This window comes from Saccoglossus kowalevskii, chromosome 20, assembly GCF_978046115.1.
Source record: "Saccoglossus kowalevskii chromosome 20, keSacKowa6.1, whole genome shotgun sequence".
In the NCBI taxonomy this organism is placed as follows: domain Eukaryota; kingdom Metazoa; phylum Hemichordata; class Enteropneusta; family Harrimaniidae; genus Saccoglossus; species Saccoglossus kowalevskii.
In genome coordinates this window covers 13,370,569-13,393,712 of record NC_140660.1, presented here as the reverse complement: position 1 = coordinate 13,393,712, position 23,144 = coordinate 13,370,569, and the positions used below count along the sequence as shown (strand labels likewise).

General features: G+C 38.1%; 1 protein-coding gene across 2 annotated transcripts; it reads right to left on the bottom strand.

The window, feature by feature from the left end:
- Positions 1-1,914: 1,914 nt before the first annotated feature.
- LOC100371672 (excitatory amino acid transporter 1-like) lies at positions 1,915-20,653 on the bottom strand. 2 transcript variants are annotated; one of them, XM_085494201.1, is made up of 11 exons: positions 20,455-20,653; positions 11,995-12,113; positions 11,002-11,113; positions 9,436-9,640; positions 7,885-7,927; positions 5,808-6,006; positions 4,741-4,867; positions 4,288-4,521; positions 3,372-3,566; positions 3,109-3,243; positions 1,915-2,447 (listed from the first exon to the last, which is right to left on the bottom strand). In XM_085494201.1, exons 2-11 carry the CDS (start codon positions 12,109-12,111, stop codon positions 2,255-2,257), a joined length of 1,560 nt encoding a protein of 519 aa, XP_085350327.1. In that variant the 5' UTR covers positions 12,112-12,113; positions 20,455-20,653; the 3' UTR covers positions 1,915-2,254. The 2 variants fall into 2 exon arrangements, with proteins under 2 accessions (XP_085350327.1, XP_085350328.1); XM_085494202.1 differs by lacking the exon at positions 20,455-20,653 and adding an exon at positions 13,960-14,000.
- Positions 20,654-23,144: the final 2,491 nt, after the last annotated feature.

Here is a 23,144-nt window from a genome sequence, read left to right as displayed (position 1 = left end):
ATTATCATATTTTTTACATTTGCAACATTTATTGAGCATTTAAAATAAAACAGAACACGTTTTTGCCAGTATTAACAACTTTAAATGCCGAAATTCGTGTTTTTTTTTTACCTGATGAATTATTCATGTATGTTAATGACGTCGGAAAAAGACCAATCACGTCATGCGACACCCCCCCTGGATATTATCAAGTGATATGGCTATCCTGGTTTCCATCTCTATATAATGTATTATATGTATTGGTCCTAGCTGCTTTTACTAATATTAAAGTTTATCTCTGCAAATGGAACTGACTGTTCGAGATTAGAACCCTTGGGAGACAATATTTTTCTCAGATGTTCGTTGCAACCGCTTCTTGTTGTTACTTCTCCAATGTTTTTCGTTCACTGCGAGATCTCGCGTAATGCATGAAAAATGCGGATCGAACGTCTTTGAGATACTCTTGCATCACTAAAATTTATAATTGTAAAATGTGCATAGGACATTATTGAGCGCCATACTAATAAATAGGTTCGCTTATAGCGAATTTCACGCGATTATTCGACGTCACTATGGCCTTTGTTATATCATGTTTTTACGTCGATTTATTTATTATTTATTTATTTTTTTATTTATTATTTATTTATTTATTATTTATTTATTATTTATTTATTATTTATTTATTATTTATTTAGCATACATTTTCTTGACCAGATAGATCGGATGCGGTGACCAAATTTGGGGAAAATATTCCATATTGGCTCCTGACTAGCGACAGAAACAAACTAATAATACAGACACAACTGTTGAATCGCCCCACGAAAAAATGTTAGGGCGTCGCCCTTCAGTCCAAAATCTAACTGAAACCCTTTGTGTCAGCAAAATTTGTCCTTCAAAAGTCTAGATTTCAACATTTTTAAAGGGGAGCATGCCTCAAGCTCCGAGGTTGGTGAGCAGATCTCGGCCCATGCAACATTTCGTGCCGCCGTCTCTGACCCTAGAACCGTGATTATGCTTTACAAGAATTCTATATCAGTTGAAGTTGTTGAGTGTAATTCTTTACCCAGTGTCATTGTTATATTTTCAAAAGTTCGTGCAAGAATTTTTTATCTTCAAGATTTTGTCTGAAAATTTAATTATGAACAAATATTATAATCCAACAAATCTGCCCACGCGTCAGATTGCCATAGCGTGCCATTCTTTACAAATAAGCGTCTACCCATCAGCCTTTGCGTTTTTAGCGTTTTTATCGTCGCTTGGGACTTAATTCCCGCGCGTGCGCAGGTGACGACCCCCCACCCCACCTCGCTTTAAATTAAATCAAATCAAATTATATCATGCTGGTAGTTTGTTTATTTGTATTGTGCGCTGTAATATTGACAGTTTTGCGTTTAGGTTTAGGTTTAGAAGTCACCTTTACCGTTTATTTTCAGAGAATTATAAACAGTGGTAACCCGATTATGCCTTGTATTTCTAATATAGTAGTTTTTGTTTTACCTATATGTTTTGATATTGTGGCACATGTACATGCGTTTGTTTTTCTTTCACATTATTTTTAAAAAGCCTGAAATAAATGTAATAATAGAAACTAAATTTGTAACACATAAACCAGTGTTATGAGTTAAAGCGGGGGGTCGTCCCCTGCGCACGCGCGGGAATTGAGTCCCAAGCGACGACAACAGCACACGCTAAAAACGCAAAGGCTCATGGGTAGACGCTTGTTTGTAAACAATGACACGATATGGCCATCTGACGCATGCGCAGGTGACGACTCCCCCGCTTTAATTCAACTAGATATCATTGAGTAAATACCACGAACAAATTGAGAAGTACAGAAAATTCAATCAAAGCAAAAATAACCAACAATCCAACGCAGGTATTTCTTTTCGTGTGACTGTGGTGCATTGTGGGTATCGGTTGATAGAAACGACATAATTACGAGCTCACAATTTCTCTCATCTTTATTTTTATTTTATTGTCTTCGTAATATGTTATATATGTTTATAAGCGACTTGGAACCTCAGTGACTACCATCACGACGGTACTTTCAACGTGCTAGACTATTAGTTTATTAATTGAAATTAAAACTTGGTCGACTCGTCATTGCCAGTTGTGCGAGTGTTATTTCTTTCCTCCTAGCGGCAATGAAATAAATTACTTCCGGGGTCTAGAACTGAGGACATCAAATGAAGATTGGGCCTCAAAATGAAATCAATAATCTGTCCGAATTATTAGAATATTCACAATTCCACCGAATGTCATGAGTAAGACCATTTCATATGAATGTACTCAATTCTTCATTTGAGTGTGTCTGGTCATTGGCTCCATTCTTAATTGTCTTGTTCTTGTTTGTGACATCCTCTTCATTTTTAATCGGTTCGTTGGTGACGTCATCTCCCAATAAAGATTCGACCAATCCTGCTGCTTGGCAGTGACTAATGCAATTGACGGATGTGCGAAGTGCGTCGCTGTAGTGAGAAACACAAAAATGACCATAATGCATTATGATAATGGCGACCGAAAGCTTCCGGTTTGTCAGCATACTTTTGCAAAAGACAAATTAGAAACCTTCTCCGAACGTTCGAGTAAATTGCAACAACAACAAAATTACAAAATTGGGAAAAGCTTGCGCCTCAGAATATTTTCTGTGTATATGTACATCGCCATGTGGCCTGAATAGAAAATGGCTTCGATAAGACTAGGCAATGACATTCAAAATACTGAACGAAAGATTATGGTTCATTAAACATTGAACGAATATTAATTAAATCATTATCATATTTGTACATCATTAATATCTAACACTTATTTAAAACAAATATTAAACATTTTATTTAAATGGCAGAAATGTCAGATTGATGTAAGGGTGAACCATTAGGAACTCTGGGGCGATGGCAGAATTGAACAAAATGCACAGGAAAAAATCATGAAAAATAATTTCTCATTGATCAATTACAGGAAAAAAAATCTGCACGACTATTTCCCAGAGAAAAATGTTACACAGAAAAAAATATACAGCGAAAAAAAGCACAGAACTAAATGAAGGGAAAAGGTACAGTTTTCCTGCCATGCCCCTCTCAGTGTTTACAATGGTTCACTCCTAAGAAAAAAACAAAAATGAAAACTTACAGTAGCCACTCCATGGAAACCAACAGACCAATATTATCCGTCGGGACGCCAACGGAACTACAAACTGTTACTATGGAAACGAGACTGGCACTCGGAACTGCGGGTAAACATAAACCCATCACCCAGGCAACAATTCTGAAGGAAAATGTCAATAGTAAACAACAAAGAGAACATAAGAGAAACAGTTCTTTTATTTAACCTTCAATCCAATACCCTTGTAAACTCAATTGTCCGTTTATTTAGTTACGTACGACGATACTTACGCCATGGTTATTATATGGCCTGCATTCAAGGCCATACCAGATGTCTGTGCTAGATACAGGGAACCACTGATAATGAACACCGCTGACCCATCGCTCTTCATAGCAACCATCATGGACACAACGTAGTTTACAACTTTCTTATTCACTTTGTTATTTACAATACAGCACTGGAATATTTCGGGCATATTAGCGGTACTATGGGTGAGAACAAAAAATTTAACGAGATCTACATTAGTAAATTACAAGACTGTGTATGAAAGTGACCTCAGCGCCATCTTGTTTTGGACGTAAATCACTATAGACGGTTGACATATGTAATTTGCCGCATGTGTGTCGACAGAGGGTGACAAATACTGTAAAATGACTAATTTTCGCTGGGTTTAAATTTCGCTGATTTACCATTTCAGGAATATTCAGAGGGTTTTAAATTCACCGTTTTATCATTTCGATAATGTGTTCTATGCTAAATTTTACATATTCACTGGGTTTTAATTTAGCGCATTTTCCAGTCAGCGAAATAAGCAAAATTAAAACCCAGTGAATAATTAACCCCTTTACAGTATAGGGAAGAAATGTGCTAACTCCATATTGGATTTTGCAAAGGATTGTGGGATAGAAAATTGAACTGTAGAGGGCGTTGGAGTGGGGCTCAAATCTTTTCTATAGAGCCCTAAGTTAAAATCAGTTTTTCACCTCTCCTGTTTTCAAGTGGCGTGTTTTATGTGTTGTTTCTTTACGTTATACACTGACAACTATAATGAAATCTACGGCCTAGGTACAAGAGTACTATTCCGCTGGTTACCCACTTTTCGGTCAAATGGGGATATGGCCTCGTCCCATTTCAATATGTATATACATGGAAGGTACTGGTATATATTAAATACAATGATTGATTGGCGACATCACCATTACTTACTTTGTCTTAGTAATCGACGCCATGACGATCGCCCTCAACGATCGCAACATGTACAAGTAAGGGTTCTTTCGCGTTACTATGAAGTACGTCAGAGGTAACGTAATCAAGCCATGGATACCGAGACCAACAATGACGTCAGCAGAGAACAACCCCAGTGATTTCCACACAGCGATGATATTGTCGACTTTCAGCATCGATTTGCATATCAGACTCGCTGTACCAATCGGCAACAACCTGGAGATGAGAGGTGCAGGTAATTAGACGTTTTTGCGGTTTCGTGACGCCCCATTTTACGCAGGCTCGTGACTCCTATATGCAACATAGGGCTCACGTCGACTTTCGACGCGATGGGGCTGTTTTTTATATTGCAGCTGCCTTGGTACTGTCTAAATGTCCAATAACTCATCAATTTGGCTCTGTGTTCCATCGACTGAAAATAAATCATTTACTCACCATATATATGCAGACAGAATTCTGATTGAGATCAGTCGCAGTGCCACCATGAAGTTATACATTGGTAGTGTGAGCGCCCTCTCGAAACACATTGTTATACCGAATACAGCGGAGAAAACCAACAACCCTGCAACGAACAAGCAAACGTATCATCGTTAAGGTAGAAGCCTACTCATAAATTTAAAAAAAACAGAATTTATTCATTTTGCAGCCTTATTTTCGAGAAATTGATGGTTCTATTTTAGCGGAAAGTCGCCATTTTGGCACTATTATAATGTTTTTACCATAGGTTCCTATGGCAGAGATATTATGCAATATCTCAAATTCTAGCCTGGTGACATAGGCTGAAAAAAATCATATATTGTTAATGACGGAGTACTTTTTGTTGTTCTGAATTATTTCAAATATCTGGGGTTTAAAAAGTGTCAAAAAATGCAATTTTCCTTTAACATTGTATTCTATGGAATTGTTTTCAATTTTCAAGAAATATTAGGACGCGTTTCTCAAAAAGCTTAACTGTAACACACAAAATAATGCTATTTCATTGTACCATGGGACATTAGCTTCATGACCAATTGTGTTAACAATTATGAGTAGGCTTCTACATTAAAGCGCGGTAGTCGTCGCGCTGCGCATGTGCGAGATATATGGGTCTCATATAAACAATGATGGCGACTTTGACTGTTGCGCAGATCAACGAGTACGAACTGACACGTTTCCAAGCTTTAATTAGGTAATCATGTGATTGGAAGGTATCGAAGGAGTCACCGGTGGTAATCAGTGCAAGTCGCGCCCAGGTCAAACCTCATACTTGTGATTTCCATTAGAAGAGCGCATTGGATTGTGGGAAAATCAATGTTTATCAACACAAATGTCGAACATGCGCAGCGCGACGACTACCGCGCTTTAAACGCAGAGCTGTGTTAGTCAAAACACGGGACTGTGGACAAAACAATACTAATAATGAACTTCGAGATAGCGGCTAACTCTGTAATGTATCTTACTGAGTGTTCCACATTTTTTTTTTCTGTTTTATACCAACCTCCGCGAAGCAAATTTCAACATACCCAGTAAGTTTGTCCCGTCACCGTATGCTAGCGATTTCGACTCGACGCGGAATTCCGGTTGACTGGCTGGTGAACTAGTAGATGTCGTAGAATTGCCGCCATCCGATGTAGTGGTCAGCTCCACGCTGTACGTACTGTTACCCGTCATGTTGGTCTGATTGTCCGTGGGAATCTCTTCAAACACGTAATCAGTGTAAACCTGTTATAATCAAGACTTAAAGCGGGAGGGTCGTCACCTGCGCACGGGCGGAAATTGAGTCCCAAGCGATGATAACAACACACGCTAAAAACGCAACGGCTTGTGGGTAGACGCTTGTTTGTAAACAATGACACGCTATGATCATCTGACGCATGCGCAGGTGACGATTCCCTAAATATGCACTAAAGAAATAAAATAAAATTTACAGAGAATAATCCAGAATAAAACATAGTTGAACTCTGGTGACCTTGCCCTTTGTTATATAATATAATTCCCTTTATCATAGTTTGTTTCAATATAAATATGCATTGTCATAATTAATTTTGAATACAAACAAGTTTTGGGGTTGAACCAACAGTGGGGAATCAGTCTACCGAATGTCCTTAAAAGATGTAAATATCTTACAAAAACATTGGTGCCTTATTTGTTTAATTATTTTAAGGAACATAATTTCCAGCTTTATTGAAAGTAATTGAGATATTTTAGAATAAAAACAAATGTCTCATTGCAAAAAAAAAGTGCTGCATTTAGATGTGAATAGATTCATAAAACATGCAAGATAACAGAAAAATTTAGCTGGCTTTAGTTCAAGTATTTTGTACAGGTGTCTGTCAAAAATGAATGATTTACTGAGACAAATATGAACTGCCTCATTGTGTGACTACTGTATTATATGAAAAGTAAAAAAACACCCTTTATGAATAGCTATCATGTTGCAAGCTCTGCTTTGTATGCAAATCAACTTAAATAGTTGGTGTCCAGTGGAGGGAGAAGTCAACAGTACTGTTGCCTCCTGAGAAACTATATCTTCAAACACTGCAATCTCTGAAGTGCGTTTTTAAACTACTATTATAAAAACTCTATCATTCTGTTCTAATAGCTGAAACATATTCCTGTGAGTTTTCATTTGTCGAATGAACTGTTTGTCAAATACAGAATACATATATTTTAGAATAATTTTCTTTTTAAAATGTGGATGAAATGTTTTGCTTTTAATGTATTTTTTATGTATTGTTTTTGATTTGATAACTTTTAACTAAACAGATTTTCTATTAGCTTCAGATCTTGATCAAAGTTTGGCACCCAGTTCATAGCAGTGCTTATATTGATTTTCTGACATCTTGTTTTCTGTAAAGATTTTAATTGGTAGGTTTGCACATGTGTATCAGACTGTGCAATCTCTCCATGAGTTGGTTTTGAAACCCAGTATGGGATTCTGAGATCCATACCAAAGATATTATTACAAGATAAATCATTTGCTTCATTGAACACATACAACAATGCATATTTCCACTGAGATCAGTGACCTTTGATGTGTATCACCAGTGATCAGTCAAGTAGAAACAGTCAAAATATTTTATCAGATTTTCTCAATTTTTGCATGATACTCAGGGAAGACTTTATACTGATGAATAAGGTGACCAAGTTTGATAAAGTTTGGAATAGAATTAGTAAAGTTATTATGCACACAATAACAATTATTAACGACGACGACAACGACGACGACGACAACGCCGGACAAAATTTTTCCCTTAATATACCTTTCCCTTCCATCTTTGATGGTACGGGCAAGGTAAAAACTGTATTTATTTATAAAAAAAAACTATATACAAAAATTAACCCACACATTTAAAATTTGGGACACTATAAATATTTTATTTTGTTATTAAAAACTTGTGTAAAATGACTGAAACTGCCATATATTTACAAAGAGTTTCGTAATCCTATTTTTGTTATCTTCTAAAAATGTAGGCTCTGAGTCTGACAATGTTTTATTCATTCACCGTAGAGCATTTATAATTTTTAAAAAACAAACATGTTAATGAGATCTGTGGACAAGACTTGATGTAGTATGTTGATATCAAGAACGTCTCTTACCGTTTTAATGCAGGCTTTCACGAGGTTATCTGGAATCAGATTTCTAGTGATGGAAAAAAAATGAAAAGAAAATACCTCTAGAAAGTCGTAACTATAAACTACAATGGCAGTATTACATTATTAAACTGGTACCGTACGCGTGATGTGAGTATACCACGCATACTAGTCTAATAGGTTTCAGATGCAAATGGCCGACGAAATCTCGTTGAGAGCGATAAGCCACGAGACTTGTTTTTATCCTTCGAAAATTGTTACCCCCCCCCCCCCCCCATCGCGTCCTGTGTGCCAAATACTAGTACCATGGTGCCATATATCAGGAGAACATTGGGCGCGATGATAGAAGAGAATAGAACGTTATTTTGGTGGGTAAAAAAACAAATCTCGTTGCACTCTCGCGATCAGCGAGGTCTAAACGGCCACTCGCTAATAAGGATTATTAAAGGGGAAGTCAAGCCAAACAACATAATGCTCCCTAAAGAAAGAGCTATACAAATGTAGGAGAATGCAATTTACAGTTTTTTGTATATCACTTTTCATTCTATATATATTCAATTTTTTTATCAGTAATATGTAGTTCGCCATCTTGATTCTTCAACAAAGGATTGTGGGTAAAGTGTGACATCATATCCACAGTTGTGAAAAATTGAGAAAATGCCTTCATCTATAACGTGAGAAATACTGATGCGAATTTGTACAAATTTTAGGTTTGCATTTTACTCATGTATATAATTATAGTAATAAAAATTAGAATGTTGCAAATTCACATAAAATGAATATGTTACCAAAAACGTAAAAAAAATGACACTTTTTGTCCCCTTGTTGTGGTCAACAGATTCTATATCACCCATATAACCTACTGACATTGATAAATTGTATACAATATCAGGACATTTGAGAATTTGGTAGAAAAACACAAAAATAATATTTTCAGTTCTGTTGCCATGACAACTATTTTATATGTATGTTTGGCATGTATGTTACCATGTTCTAAACTTTCAGCCAATTTGAAATTCAACTTTTGAAGTTATAGATAACATCATGTTCTCAATTTTTGTCAACAGTGGATGTGATGTTATACTTTACCCATAATCCTTTTCTGAAGAATCAAGATGAATATGGAGAATGAAAAGTGATATAAAAAATGTAAATTGCATGTTCTTAAATTTGCCGAGCTCTTTCATCTGGAAGTAATATATTGTTAGCCTTGACTTTTCTTTTAACGTCACTACCTCGCACAGGACAATTTTAGGGATTGTAATACGACTAGCTACGAACGAAGATGAACATGACCCATTCACCAGTGATACAAAATATTAAAAACTTTTTAAAACTCTCGTATTTTACCGACTCCATGTATAAAAGAAGCTAACTTTCCAACATACACGGGGCCGGTTTAACACTGGGCTTTCATAAAAGTCTTAGTTTGCGTTATATGTTTATGTGGAGCAAGATGGCGGCTGGTCTCGCGTGGCTCTCACTTTTTCAACGAGACTTCGGTGGCCATTTGCATTTAAGAACTACAATGCATTTGGTTTTAGTGAGTATAATTACCTTAGTAAGTCGGCGATAACGTCCTGTGTCTCGTAATGTGCCGCCGTGAAATCATCATCGTCATTACCGATAGCAATTCTACCGGGTTTTATTGAGATCGTCAACACAGTGCCAACCACTACGCCAAAGAACACCATGGTTACCATATACACAATACTATAGCCACTCATTTTACCATTGGTTTTCGGGTCGACAGACGCAGTGGCTGGTGACATTAACAGTGATAGAATGTACGATTATAAAATCCACGATTACCGAGGTAGACTTAGCACATGAACATATTTTTGTTTTCAATTGTTTTAAAGGGCGTTGGTCGTCGAGCTGCGCATGTGCAATATTTGTGTATTTGTGTATGAGGTCTGACCTGAGCGCCACTTGCACTAATTAATAAAATACCTAAATATAGCTAGGTAACGTCTCAGTTTGTACTCGTTGATCTGCTTGACAGTCAAAGTCGCCATCTTCGTTTATATGAGACCCATACATCTTGCGCATGCGTGACGCGACGACTACCGCCCTTTAAGCAAGGTAGCGTGACGCCCTAATGGAGTGCACTCAGGCTCTCGAGGATGAGCTCCTTTTTGGGAGGGCTGGGTCAAAATATTGAGCAAGGACGAATCCTCCGGCGCTTCCCACAATTCACGCACACCGTCAAACCAGTGGGCTATAACATTTACGGAAGAAGCATACTCGTAAATGAAAATACTCAGAATTTGTATTCAGTTTACAATAAACTGTACTCCGAGGCAATATGATTAGTATTATGACGATTTTATTATATTATGCCGTATCCCAAATTGTTGCCTTGTGACATAGGATGAAACATATATTGTTATTCATGCGGTACGTTTTGCTATCCTGCATTAGTTTTAAATCCGGGTTTTAAAAAGTCACAAAAAATAAAAAAAATTCAATGATATTATGTTCCATATGTTCTCAACATCACGATTTAAAAAAAATATATAAGTTTCTCAAAAAACGTAACGGTAATACTAAAAATGGTGCCATGGGACAATAGCTACATGAGTGTACATAATAAACCAATTGTCATGCGATTTATGACCAACTTTTTCAAATATTATGAGTTGGCGACTACCTGATTAGTACCCAGAAACATTTTAGGCGAAATCTCGCTTGAATAGACCATTTTCCGTTCACTGCGAGAATCACGCGTTATGCGTGAAATCGAACGCAAAAACAGGACAAACAAAGGTCATAGCATCGTAGTGGCGTCAAACATCGCGTGGGATTTGACAAACGCGAAGTATTTTGGGGGACATTTCCATGCTTAATAATGTGTTGTATACATTTGATGATGGTCAATTTCGATGAAGTAAGGGTATTCAAACGCAATATTCCCCTGTCAAAGATCGGCTTTTCGATGTGAGCTATGAAATAAAGAAATTCGAGATCAAAATCAAATCGTTCGATTTTAGCGGCGGACGTTCGGCGTGCGTCTTTCACGCAACTCACGAGATCTCGCAGTTGAACGGAAAATCACCTATTCGATGAAATAATCGAAACACTATCCATATTTTGGCATGCACATTACGTCATCGTACTGACCTGTTATGACACTTGCCGTTAGCACTGGGATCACCATGCAATATAGCCCTCTCATAAACAGCTCTCCCGGCAGACCAATCCACATAACGACATCGTCTGATGGATTGAGGGGCTGGAAAACAACAAATACAGGTAATAGTCGGAAAATGCAACAGTCTACTGTACTTTTGTTAGTTTATATATGTCACTGAAATAAAATTATCATTTGTTGTTATGTAAATAAGGTCAGTATTGCTGTATGTGTCCGCCATGTTATTATGTAAATCAGGTCATTATTGCTATAGGTGCGCACCATGTTATTATGCAAATTAGGTATATTCATTTGCTAATAAACAACTGATTAAACGTTGTGTGAAAGTTTCACTTAAAATAACCAACAATTGTGAAAGCTATTTAGATTTGAACTTCCCTGGTAAACTGAAAAACACAAGTGGAGATAATGGCTAATTTGCATAACCATTCACTCAGTAAGAAGTTTGCTAATGCTCATAACTAAAATGCCTGTAACAGTTCCAAATTTAAACCTATTATCGTGTTGTGAAAAGTTAAATATAGTGCATAATATGGAGATCCCGTCATTACTTTTTTCACCATGTTTCTTTTTGATTATTTATGTACAGCTTTGCTAAGTCTTGCTAAGCATCTTGCTAAACCGTCTTTTGAGTATGTTCCACTATTCACAATGCTGCAAAATGTTAACAGTCTATAGCCAAGATTGTTTGAATAATAAAAGGCCAAAAAAACAACATTTCGCTCCCAAGTACCCACGAACCGGCATCTATACCTTAATGAACGAAGAGGAAAGCAGTAATGGCGGATTTGATGCCGTATTCTGACTTGTATACAGTATGCGAATTAGCAGACTGATCCAGTCGGAGTAATTCAATTTTACTATTTTTTTTTAAATAAAGTTGATGTTCTTTGTCCTGTTTTTTAAGATGCGATTATTTTTCAAATTCTTCCTTAAAAAGAAATACCATTTAAAAGAATTACCTTGATAATTGGTATGAGAATGAATCCAACCAAGACGCCAACTAGCGTCAGCATCAGGAGAAGATTACTTCGAAACCATTGCTTCCAGAATATACGTGAACATTCGATTTTCGCCATTTCTGTAAAGTGGAAATCTCATTAATTTTGAAGCATGACAGAATTAGATTCACGGGACAATGTCTTTCACCTACTAAGCTCTAACCCGAGAAGGATATTCCATTATTTACGCAGGGGTGCTTCGATTTATCCACTAGATAGGCTCGTGCGATATAGGGATCATGTGTGGTCTTTAAAGCATGTTGTTGTTTTTTTATTTATTTTTATTTTGTTTTTGTCTTCAATTTACAAGCCTTTTTACCAAACTGCAAACATGGCGCGCCTTTAAGCGTAACTCTGACTGCGCATGTGCATGATATATGGCTTGTCTATATAAGTTCAATGGAGAACTGATGAAAATCGTAAATATTGGCAAAGTAAAAATTAAATACAAAAATAAATCTATCATAGATGGATGCCTGTTATGATACGTTTTACAGTTGTCTACACTTTTAAAAAGAGAATTACAGATGCAGTTGCGCATATGATACACAATCTATTCATAGCCTCCGAATAAATTATACCCCGACCAACGGTCACGTGAACAAATGAACCAATCAATTTGTTGAACGGGATGAAAGAGTCAAGCGCGATACCAAACTGGGACGCGCGAAACGTGCAAGAATTTCTCTGCAATAGTCGGGGGGGGGAAACGTGAAAGTTAAAAATGTAAAAATGATAGACGTACAAGGCTTCCAGTTCGTAAGTATAAAAGTGCGAATTGGGCGAAACGTACACAACGTACGCAACGTGCGAAACATATACAACGTGCGAAACGTACACAACGTGCGAAACGTACACAACGTGCGAAACGTACACAACGTGCGAAACGTGCACAACGTGCGAAACGTACAACGATTCCTCAGCAACATTCGGAGGCGAAAATTTCAAACGTGAAAGTCATGAATTTAAAAAATACCTAACGTACAAAATGTGCATATTTCTCCCATTGCTAACTAAAAAGGTAACTACCCTTATAAACATACATGCACGTTAGAGACAAATAAAACTAATAACGTTATTATTACCGGTAACACTGACAGTGTATTTGACCATAGCCTGAATAACACTGGTATAAGATGTTTGACCTAGTACGCTCTGCCTCCAGGGGTTTACAAACAAGTTTCTTTTTTTTTAAATCACCAAGGCGTCATTTCATCAATTTTCTCGACAATCGTGACACGTGAAGAAATCGTTTCTCTTGTTTTGAAACACGCACGTTCAAACACATACAACGGAAATAACCTTGGCACACTTAAGGGTCGTATCTTGGCTGTGTTTGCCCCGGATATATCAGTATATATTTCCTGACACATCGAAAACTGTGTAAGGCGTGAGGGGGTAATTGCGTTGTACAACTTGCCGTGCAACAAGTACGCGAAGATGCGTCCACTGCTGCGTTGTGTATTACACAGTAAATCAATGGAGTACAGGAATACACTGCAGTCAGTGTCTGATTCCGCGGAAATGCCATTTTATGCATGAGCAACACTCAAAATACTTCCACTTAGGCGTTCCACTTAGAGGTTATGTACTAATTGTCGGCTGACTTCGACTGCCTTCGCTGTGCCTTCCCAACCCCCGACCGTAAACACAGTCGTAATTAACCCCCTCCCCATGACGTACCGAATCAATAAGACAACATCTTTGGTATGCGACAACACATTGCAATAAACACGACATACCATTCTTTAATTATGCGTGCTGACTACGCTCACTGTACAACCACCAGTGCTCGCAACAGCAGCTACAAGCGACCGATGTAGTACGTCAGTGCAGTACCAGCTCATCAGCGCGCAATGAACAACACCTGGGCCAGGTTTCACAGAAAATCGCTTGCAATTGTGATATAATTCACTCACGACTCACCTACAGTGTACGTTGTCGCGTCCTGTAAGATTCAAAACCAGATACTTCTAGTACCCCTAATTCGCTCGGCGTACACAATAGACACGCCCCGTTGTTTTATTGTGCATTCATCCACACTTTCAAACTGTGACCTCGCTATGGAACAAGTGGTTCGACCTATTTTGAACGTGTACAGGCACAGTTCGAAGCCTGAATAACAAAATTCACGCGTTGTGAGTCAATGGTACATTTATGAAATGCATACACGCAAAACCACGGTGGATTAAGACTGCGTCTGCACAAGCCTAGGAAAAACACCAGGAAAGAAAAGTTGCGTTTTCGTCTACCACGCGGTCACCAAAAAAATCGGATTTTAATTGTTGATGAGACCAATACAAATTTAAAAAAAACTGCTTTTTATTTGCTATGTTTGTGATATAAAATATACGATGTTTGCACAAAATTATAACGTCCTATTAGAGCTTGCCAAACGCTCCTCGGAAATGCGTTCTGTCATATGTGACGGGGTAAATTCTTCTCTCTCTGGGGTTCTCCACACTTGCCAGGGGGGAAACTCGTCTCGTCTCTATATCGCGTCCCCTTGAGGTACCGGACCGGGAAAGTCACTTAAGCTTTACAGTCAAATAAGACACGCACATTGAAATACGTTTCAACTCTCGTCTTAGTCGGTCAGTCGAGCACTCTATAAGACACAGCGCCCTGGGGAAAAGTCCCCAGGACTATCGCAAGGCTGGCCAAAGACTAGACTGCGTCGAGGCTCGCCCAAGGCTCTCCAGGACTGCACTCAGACTGGACTGGACTGGACTGCCGTCTCTCCTAGTGAACTCTCCAAGACCAACTCAAACAACTTTATTCATTTTCAAAACTCTAACCAATTACAAAGCAGTAAAAGACTCTAAGGCGTGGCCTTCTATCGTAAAGCCAATCACACTAAGTACTGAATACGTCATATCTTTGATTAATCATTTACTACATTAATAACTACAAATACCAAAGTGTCCGAATAGCGACGGTTATCTCGTAATTAGTTCCAAATCACTGAGCCAAGTTCCGTCCAGGATCTCAAATAGGCCGAAACGATGACAGACATAACACAGCAATTCGCTAATAATCAACTAATTAAGTCGATCAACAGATACGCAAAACAAATTCATGACACATCCCTTCACTCAAACTGAGTCATGCCTCCCGGCATAACACGTTCATAAATCAAAGATACCGTCATCTACTCATCGTCATAGGGTTAATACAATACTAATAAAAAGAGGTATAAATCAAAAGAGAAAAACACACTGATTAATAAACTGATTATAAAGTCTAAAAACACTGGTTATAAAGTCTCAAATATCAATGGTTATAAATCAAAAAACAAGGGAATGGCTACCAATCGACTCACTTTTCTCAAACAGTCCGCCGAGGTAACCCTTCGCTGCACTGTCTCCGTTACTAAGGTTACAAACTCTATATCAAAAGGTCCAAAAAAAAAATAAGGCGTGGCGGTGTAACCAAGCGATCAGCCAATCGCTGCAGTCGACAGCATGATCACGTGATTACCAGGGATGCGTCTCTCGGTTAAAGCATTGCAAAGCGGTAACTAATAAACAATGAATAAAAAAAAGCTATTAATCAAACTCCTGTCATATACGCTTATAAACTTCAACTGAACTCACAAGTCGTTAATCTAAACAAAAGTCAAACGGCGTGCAAAGACGCTTTCATAACACATTACTCCTCTGGCAAAAAAGACGGGGAAAAGCAAAAACGATAGAAACTACTGAATTACATATAATCCTGTCAATTATGAACAAAAGCTTACGATATCAAACAATAAGTATATAAGCGCACCAAACTCTCATCTCAAAAAGACATTAAAAAAACGTTACAAAGTGCTCTCAACTCAAAAAGCGTCAGAAGTATTCCGGAAAACACATAAACAAAAACAACTCTTAAAACGTCGGTATCTCTGTACTCGACAAATCTCAAAACTCTTAAAAACACGTGGGGGCATCATTCCTCCCATCATAATCCGTACTCATAAACTCATTAAAACACCATAAAACTTCACAAAACTCATAACACTGTGTTGCAAATACTTGTCCACTGAGGCGCGCTTAAATCGTTATAAAGGACCTCGAACGTCACTAAATATCACTTCAAAACAAAGATCTGGGCGCTTACATACATACAATTCAACATCACAAAAAAAAACGGTAAAAACGATAATAAAAAGCAGGCAATACATTACCTTACTGAGCAATAGGGTTAGGATTGTGGAAAAGAGTTCAACGTCTTGAGTTACAGTGTCAGTTACAGTGTCCAGTGAGCGATACTCTAAGCAATACACAAATAGCTAAAGTTCTAATCAAAGTCTATAAGCGTCTCCTCTTGTCGTCGCGTTAGTCCGGGTCGTTCATCTTCTTGTCTTTAATGTCGCTCAATTCTTAATTATTCAGTCCTATACGATACTCGTCCTTCCGAAGGGGTTCTGAGGTCTTCATCTCTTCAGCGTCGTTCATCGGTGCCATACTGGTAAAGGCGTTAGTCGTCAAGCGCGGTTTTCGAGTCGTCTCTGCCATGGAGCTGTTAGTTCGGTTCACAAGAAAGACACCTCTTCGTCATTTCACTTTTTTCACAGGATGTCAATGTGTGTTAAACACCTGCCCGGGATCTCCACTCACGTGTGACGGGGTAAATTCTTCTCTCTCTTGGGTTCTCCACACTTGCCAGGGGGGAAACTCGTCTCGTCTCTATATCGCGTCCCCTTGAGGTACCGGACCGGGAAAGTCACTTAAGCTTTACAGTCAAATAAGACACGCACATTGAAATACGTTTCAACTCTCGTCTTAGTCGGTCAGTCGAGCACTCTATAAGACACAGCGCCCTGGGGAAAAGTCCCCAGGACTATCGCAAGGCTGGCCAAAGACTAGACTGCGTCGAGGCTCGCCCAAGGCTATCCAGGACTGCACTCAGACTGGACTGGACTGGACTGCCGTCTCTCCTAGTGCACTCTCCAAGACCAACTCAAACAACTTTATTCATTTTCAAAACTCTAACCAATTACAAAGCAGTAAAAGACTCTAAGGCGTGGCCTTCTATCGTAAAGCCAATCACACTAAGTACTGAATACGTCATATCTTTGATTAATCATTTACTACATTAATAACTACAAATACCAAACTGTCCGAATAGCGACGGTTATCTCGTAATTAGTTCCAAATCACTGAGCCAAGTTCCGTCCAGGATCTCAAATAGGCCGAAACGATGACAGACATAACACAGCAATTCGCTAATAATCAACTAATTAAGTCGATCAACAGATACGCAAAACAAATTCATGACACATAATCGCACTTCACGAAAGGGTAAATTTAACACGCTATCAGTGTGAATTGATTAAAATATATAGACATGACGTTGTATGACTGTTTTCGTATCCTACCTGGCTTATGCGACATTTATTAACAATTTATCCCCGAATGTGACGGTGTATACAGATAAACGAGGCAACCAATTCGGAAAACGTTTGCCGTCACGGTGGCTGAAATTAACAACACTACGATAAAAACTTTCCATTTGCCGACATTGTTCTTTCGGTGTTTTTTTTGAGTAAACAAAAAAAAAACAGAAAAATATAATTTGCATAAGGTAATTCAGAAATTTATATTGGGAATAATTCATAACGAAATGTATTCCCCATGCACCCATGAATAATCATGATTTTTATAATTACCGATTACACAAGAATATTTCAGAAAAAAGATAATTTGCTATATTCTGTATACTTTTTGCTTTTTATTTGTCTCGAATTATGACTGAAAGAAACTGAATGATATTACACACTATGTAGTGTGTTCAACAACACATGTATGAACAATAACTTTAATAAATATGATTTCACTTGGTAAAAATACTATATTTTTCTGCATAAAAACGAAAGAATTTCACAATGTCGAAAACGGAAAGTCTTTATCGCAGTGTTTAACAGTGTTTTTTGCCCGAGTGCGTCATATAATGAACTGTTTCGTTCGTGGCCAGTCGTATAGGAAACATTACAAATCGTCTTTCATTTGCCTATATATATCATATCACGGCATAACATGTAAATATCTGATATGAAAACAATATAAAATCATAACGGTCCTATCGACTTCATAAAATACAAAGTATTCCCAATTTGTCTCCACACTGGCCGGTTTCGATAATCTACCACCGGTTCTTACATAGAAATCCCGCCCTCTAGCGGTAAAGTGCATGCCTATGTAAGTATCTACGTGTAAGAATGACGCAATTCACATCGATCTAAGGTTTTTCATTCGTCAAATATTTCAGATCTAAAAGACGAACGTCTTTACAACCAAACAGTTGTCGCTACCCTATTGAGAAGGTGTATTAGTTCGTTGGTTCCCGGCGTTCCTTGCGAATGGAAAGTAGGACGCAGGTAACTCGTAATCGCCATATTGCTCCACTTAGCCGGGATTCCGTCCCAAAAGCACGTGACCAAGAGACGTAATTTGAAAACATTCTAATAGTCGCTTTGCGTAAAAAAACGCTTCATTACTGTAATAACGCCATGCCGATACAGTCTGCCAGCAAGGACTTAATATTTGAGATGGTTCTGGCATTTCTCGCTGTTTCTGTACAAATTGATAATTAAAGAAACAGTTTTTTATTCGCCCAACTTTCGAAAATAAAAGGAACCCCCTGAACAGCCACGACCGAGTTACAGTGGCTGAAATGATACGGGTGGAAATCGACAACTGATATACGTATCCACACGATTTTATAGGGGGAATAGTTTCTGTTTCAGTATATGCATAGAACTCATTTGCATATTCGAATGTGTTCGAACTACAAGATCCCGTCGGTTAACACGGTTACGCTTAAGCCACCGTGTTACTTCAATCACTTTAATAAAACATTTTACGTCCTAAATCTGAAAGAACTGTTCGGTTAATTCAATTAAAACATACATGTTTTACGCTTGGAAAGTGCAATCCTTTCAAAGTTATCAAGACATTAGATTATACAATAAATTGCTAACTTTATAAACTTATTAGAACCAGTGTGTTCTATAACTGTTAGACGCAGAGAATCGAATCCGTTCAAGCTAGAAATAGTATTGAAATATTCACCAGAAAACAAGACGAACGGGGTTGTTAGGAAATCCCTCCGAGTAAAATTAGTGTTTAATGTTTCTTTCCCCATCTTATGTACATAAACAGAACGCTGTTTTCCCTAGTTTTAGTTTATCACGTGCGCCATTTCACTACAATAACATTACCTTGCAAAACATAGTCTGTGATAAAATGGTTCGTATTTACGTTTCTACTGAAGTCTGACATTAATAAATAGTTCGGATGTCACATACGTTTTCAGATGTAAAAACTACAGGAAAATGGCCGTGCGTAGTGAGGTGATTGACCACAAAATTGAAGGCTGCCTGTGGCAGAGGCTCTATTGCGTAAAGCGCAAAGGCCTCTGGGAAGGAGATTGGTACCATGCATTTCTATGGGCTCTGTGCGGGCTGCTGTGGAACGCCGGACGAGCCGGTGAAAATTCGAGAAAACAACACAAACTCAACTTTGAAGTAATCCTGAACAACCAAATTTATATATGTTACACACGCAGGGCTAATCTTGTTTAACACTGTTCAGGGGAGTCTCAACCAACCATCCCAAAGTACCGTTTCTTGCGAGTTTTTGGCCTTTGTTTTCACCGCGATGGTTGCCAGGCGGTGAAAATGCCCGGATGTCCGCCCCTGAGGATTGAATGAGTGCAAATAGACCTTCTAATAGCAAGTCGCGCCCTCAAGCAGCGAAATATGTATGTGACGTCGTAAGTGGGTGAAGGTTAATGTGGAGAACTAGTTTGGCAATTTGGTCTTTCGTCATTTAAAACTTGACAAATATATTAAAACAGTATGTATTATTGGCGAACTCAGATCAAAACAACATCGTCCGATAGGAATAATGCATTATGTGTAGAAATCATTTGAAGGATTTAACCAGCAACTTTCGTACCGCACTATTTTTGTCCGGTTGTCGACGTTATTATTATGATGTGAGACAATACATAAACCATTGCATTTATTTGTCGCTATTAGAATTCGACATTTGATGTATGTCCTACTAGTATCTCACAGTGCAAAGACTAGTTTTCGATTGATGATATAACGAACGAACAAGCAAAGGAACCACGCAATTGTTCGTGCGCATACGTTGTAAGTTACCCGTGCGTACTAACAATTTAAAGCGACAGCGCGGTTGCGTAGTTTATTGTTTCGTCAAATTACGGGGGTTTTAAAACATGATCGTTGGCATAATTCAGAATAAATCACGATTTACAACATTTATAAACATGAATTCTAAGTAGTACTGAACTTATGTGTTCAGATTGTCCCGAAGTGTCCCCCTCGCTGTGTGCGCAGGTTGTCCAGATTTCTGGGGCGACTATCGAGCCACACTAGGATCTAAAATATACTTTAAAGTTGTTTACCATATTTGAAAAACTCCGATGTTTAATTTCCCAGTCCCGTTTGTTAATATCACTGTATGCATTGGTTTTGTGTTGTATCGTCCCAATGCCGTTTCGGCCCAATGCTGTTTCTCTCTGGTACTGTTTCGTCCCGGTGCTGTTTCGCCACAAAGCTGCTTCGCCCTTAAATGTTTCGCCCCAAACAGCTGTTTCGTGCCAGTCAATATTTCCGAGTAGATCAAGAACCACGCACATTAGCTGGACTAAACCATTCTCTTCAAAGGGTGGACAGAACAAACGAACATGGTATTAGACATGTAATCACTTGTCAATGTTTGACAGGTGGTCCATGAGTCAATCGCGGACCACTCAGACTCCTCGGTGAATGACGTAATGATCATGACTATCGGCCATGTTATATTTATTGCACCCTCTTTCTCTCTCCCTCTCTCTCTCTCTTGGGTACGCCTTGCAGTTTTTAGATAACATATGTATTGAGAACGGTATTTAGTCTGGTACTGGTAGAAGACGACTCACGCATAAAATACTCAAAATGTATTCATTTTATAATAAATTGTACTCTAAGGCAATACAATGATAATGACTTTAAAAAACATTTAGGAGGGGTCACCAGTTTAATTTTCGAGAAAATGGTGGTTGTATTTTAGTAGATAGTGGCTATTTTGGCAGTATTATAACGCTTTTATAGGTTTCTGTGGCGGAGATATTATGCCATATCTCAAATTGTAGGCTGGTGAGAGAAAAAAAATCATATATTGTTTATGATAGGATACCTTTTGTTGTTCTGAATTATTTAAAAAATTTGACAAAGTGTCAAAAAATGCATTTTTTTAACATAGTTCAAAAATAACGATTTAAAAAAAAAATATTAGAGAAAGTTTGTCTAAATACGTCACTGTAACACAAAGAATGCTATTCCATGGGACAATAACTCCACGATTTTACATAATAAACCAATGAACATTGTCATGATAAACTTTCTAAAACAAAATGTGAGTAGGGTTCAATCTAAAACAAATAGCTAAGTAGCAATATATACTTATAGGAAAAAAATAAATGATAATTGCAAACCGATTTACCATTAAATGACAAAATATTTAAGCCACTTTTCTTAAAAAAATGGCACATACCCTGACAATAAATAGTTTCCATAATCGTGTCTTATTTTTTGATCATTTAGACCAAAATATTTGTGATGAATACAAATTTGATAGTACCGCAGCTGATACGAGTTTGTCATTCTAACTTGAACTTCTATTAGTCTTTCATTAGACTGTGACGTCATATGTTGCAATATGTTCTCACGGAGGTTCATGCCTCGATCGTTCTACTAGTTTACACTGGTTCACTTAAACTATAATTGCCCTGACTGGTGAGGGCGTAACTGGTTGAAGGTAATTCCAATAGTTGACAACGCGTTGAGTTTCTACAGTTCACACACGTTCTGAGCAGAAACGCGTGGTGTTGCCGCGGTAATTCCATTGACATTGTATGTTCCCCTAACATTATTGGTATTAACACAACAGTAACTTACTGGGACCATGTTGATACAAGGGCGAATAGTACTGATGTAATATTCCAGGCAATTATAAACATCTTCAAGGTACGTTATTGGAATTTTTTGGCGAAAGACTGGAATTCCGATAAATCAGTCCTCTGACAAATCCACTGCCAATGAAACCCGTCTATATCAGTTTGAAATAATTTAAATTTATTTGACTTGCATTTAGAATTGTATACGTGTAAAACAAACTATGAAAAGAGTGCAAGACAGTAATGATACCGGAGTCCACCCTGTCAAAACAAAATTAAGGGACGAAATTTCTGTTAATGTAGCAGCGTTCGAACGAAACGGTTTGGGGGCTAAACAGCCCTTGGGACGAAAAGACGTCGGAACTAAACAGCGTTGATACGAAACGACACTGGGACTAAACAGCGTTGATACGAAACGAAACTGGGACAGTAATGATACCGGAGTCCACCCTGTCAAAACAAAATTTAAGCATTAAAAACGATAGATAAGGACGAAATTTCTGTTAATGTAGCAGCGTTCGAACGAAACGGTTTGGGGCTAAACAGCCCTTGGGACGAAAAGACGTCGGAACTAAACAGCGTTGATACGAAACGACACTGGGACTAAACAGCGTTGATACGAAACGACACTGGGACTAAACAGCGTTGACACGAAACGAAACTGGGACAGTAATGATACCGGAGTCCACCCTGTCAAAACAAAATTTAAGCATTAAAAACGATAGATAAGGACGAAATTTCTGTCAATGTAGCAGCGTTCGAACGAAACGGTTTGGGGGCTAAACAGCCCTTGGGACGAAAAGACGTCGGAACTAAACAGCGTTGATACGAAACGACACTGGGACTAAACAGCGTTGATACGAAACGAAACTGGGACAGTAATGATACCGGAGTCCACCCTGTCAAAACAAAATTTAAGCATTAAAAACGATAGATAAGGACGAAATTTCTGTTAATGTAGCAGCGTTCGAACGAAACGGTTTGGGGGCTAAACAGCCCTTGGGACGAAAAGACGTCGGAACTAAACAGCGTTGATACGAAACGACACTGGGACTAAACAGCGTTGATACGAAACGAAACTGAGACAGTAATGATACCGGAGTCCACCCTGTCAAAACAAAATTTAAGCATTAAAAACGATAGATAAGGACGAAATT

What these genes read in the sequence shown, in the direction of transcription:
- LOC100371672 (XM_085494201.1), bottom strand. Translation starts at nt 12,111, where the DNA reads ATGGCGAAAATCGAATGTTCACGTATATTCTGGAAGCAATGGTTTCGA. An exon ending in TGACGGGACAAACTTACTGG is followed by an intron (nt 4,868 to 5,807) that starts GTATGTTGAAAT and finishes TGTTCGTTGCAG; the next exon opens with GGTTGTTGGTTTTCTCCGCT. An exon ending in ATTCTGTCTGCATATATATG is followed by an intron (nt 4,522 to 4,740) that starts GTGAGTAAATGA and finishes TCTCATCTCCAG; the next exon opens with GTTGTTGCCGATTGGTACAG.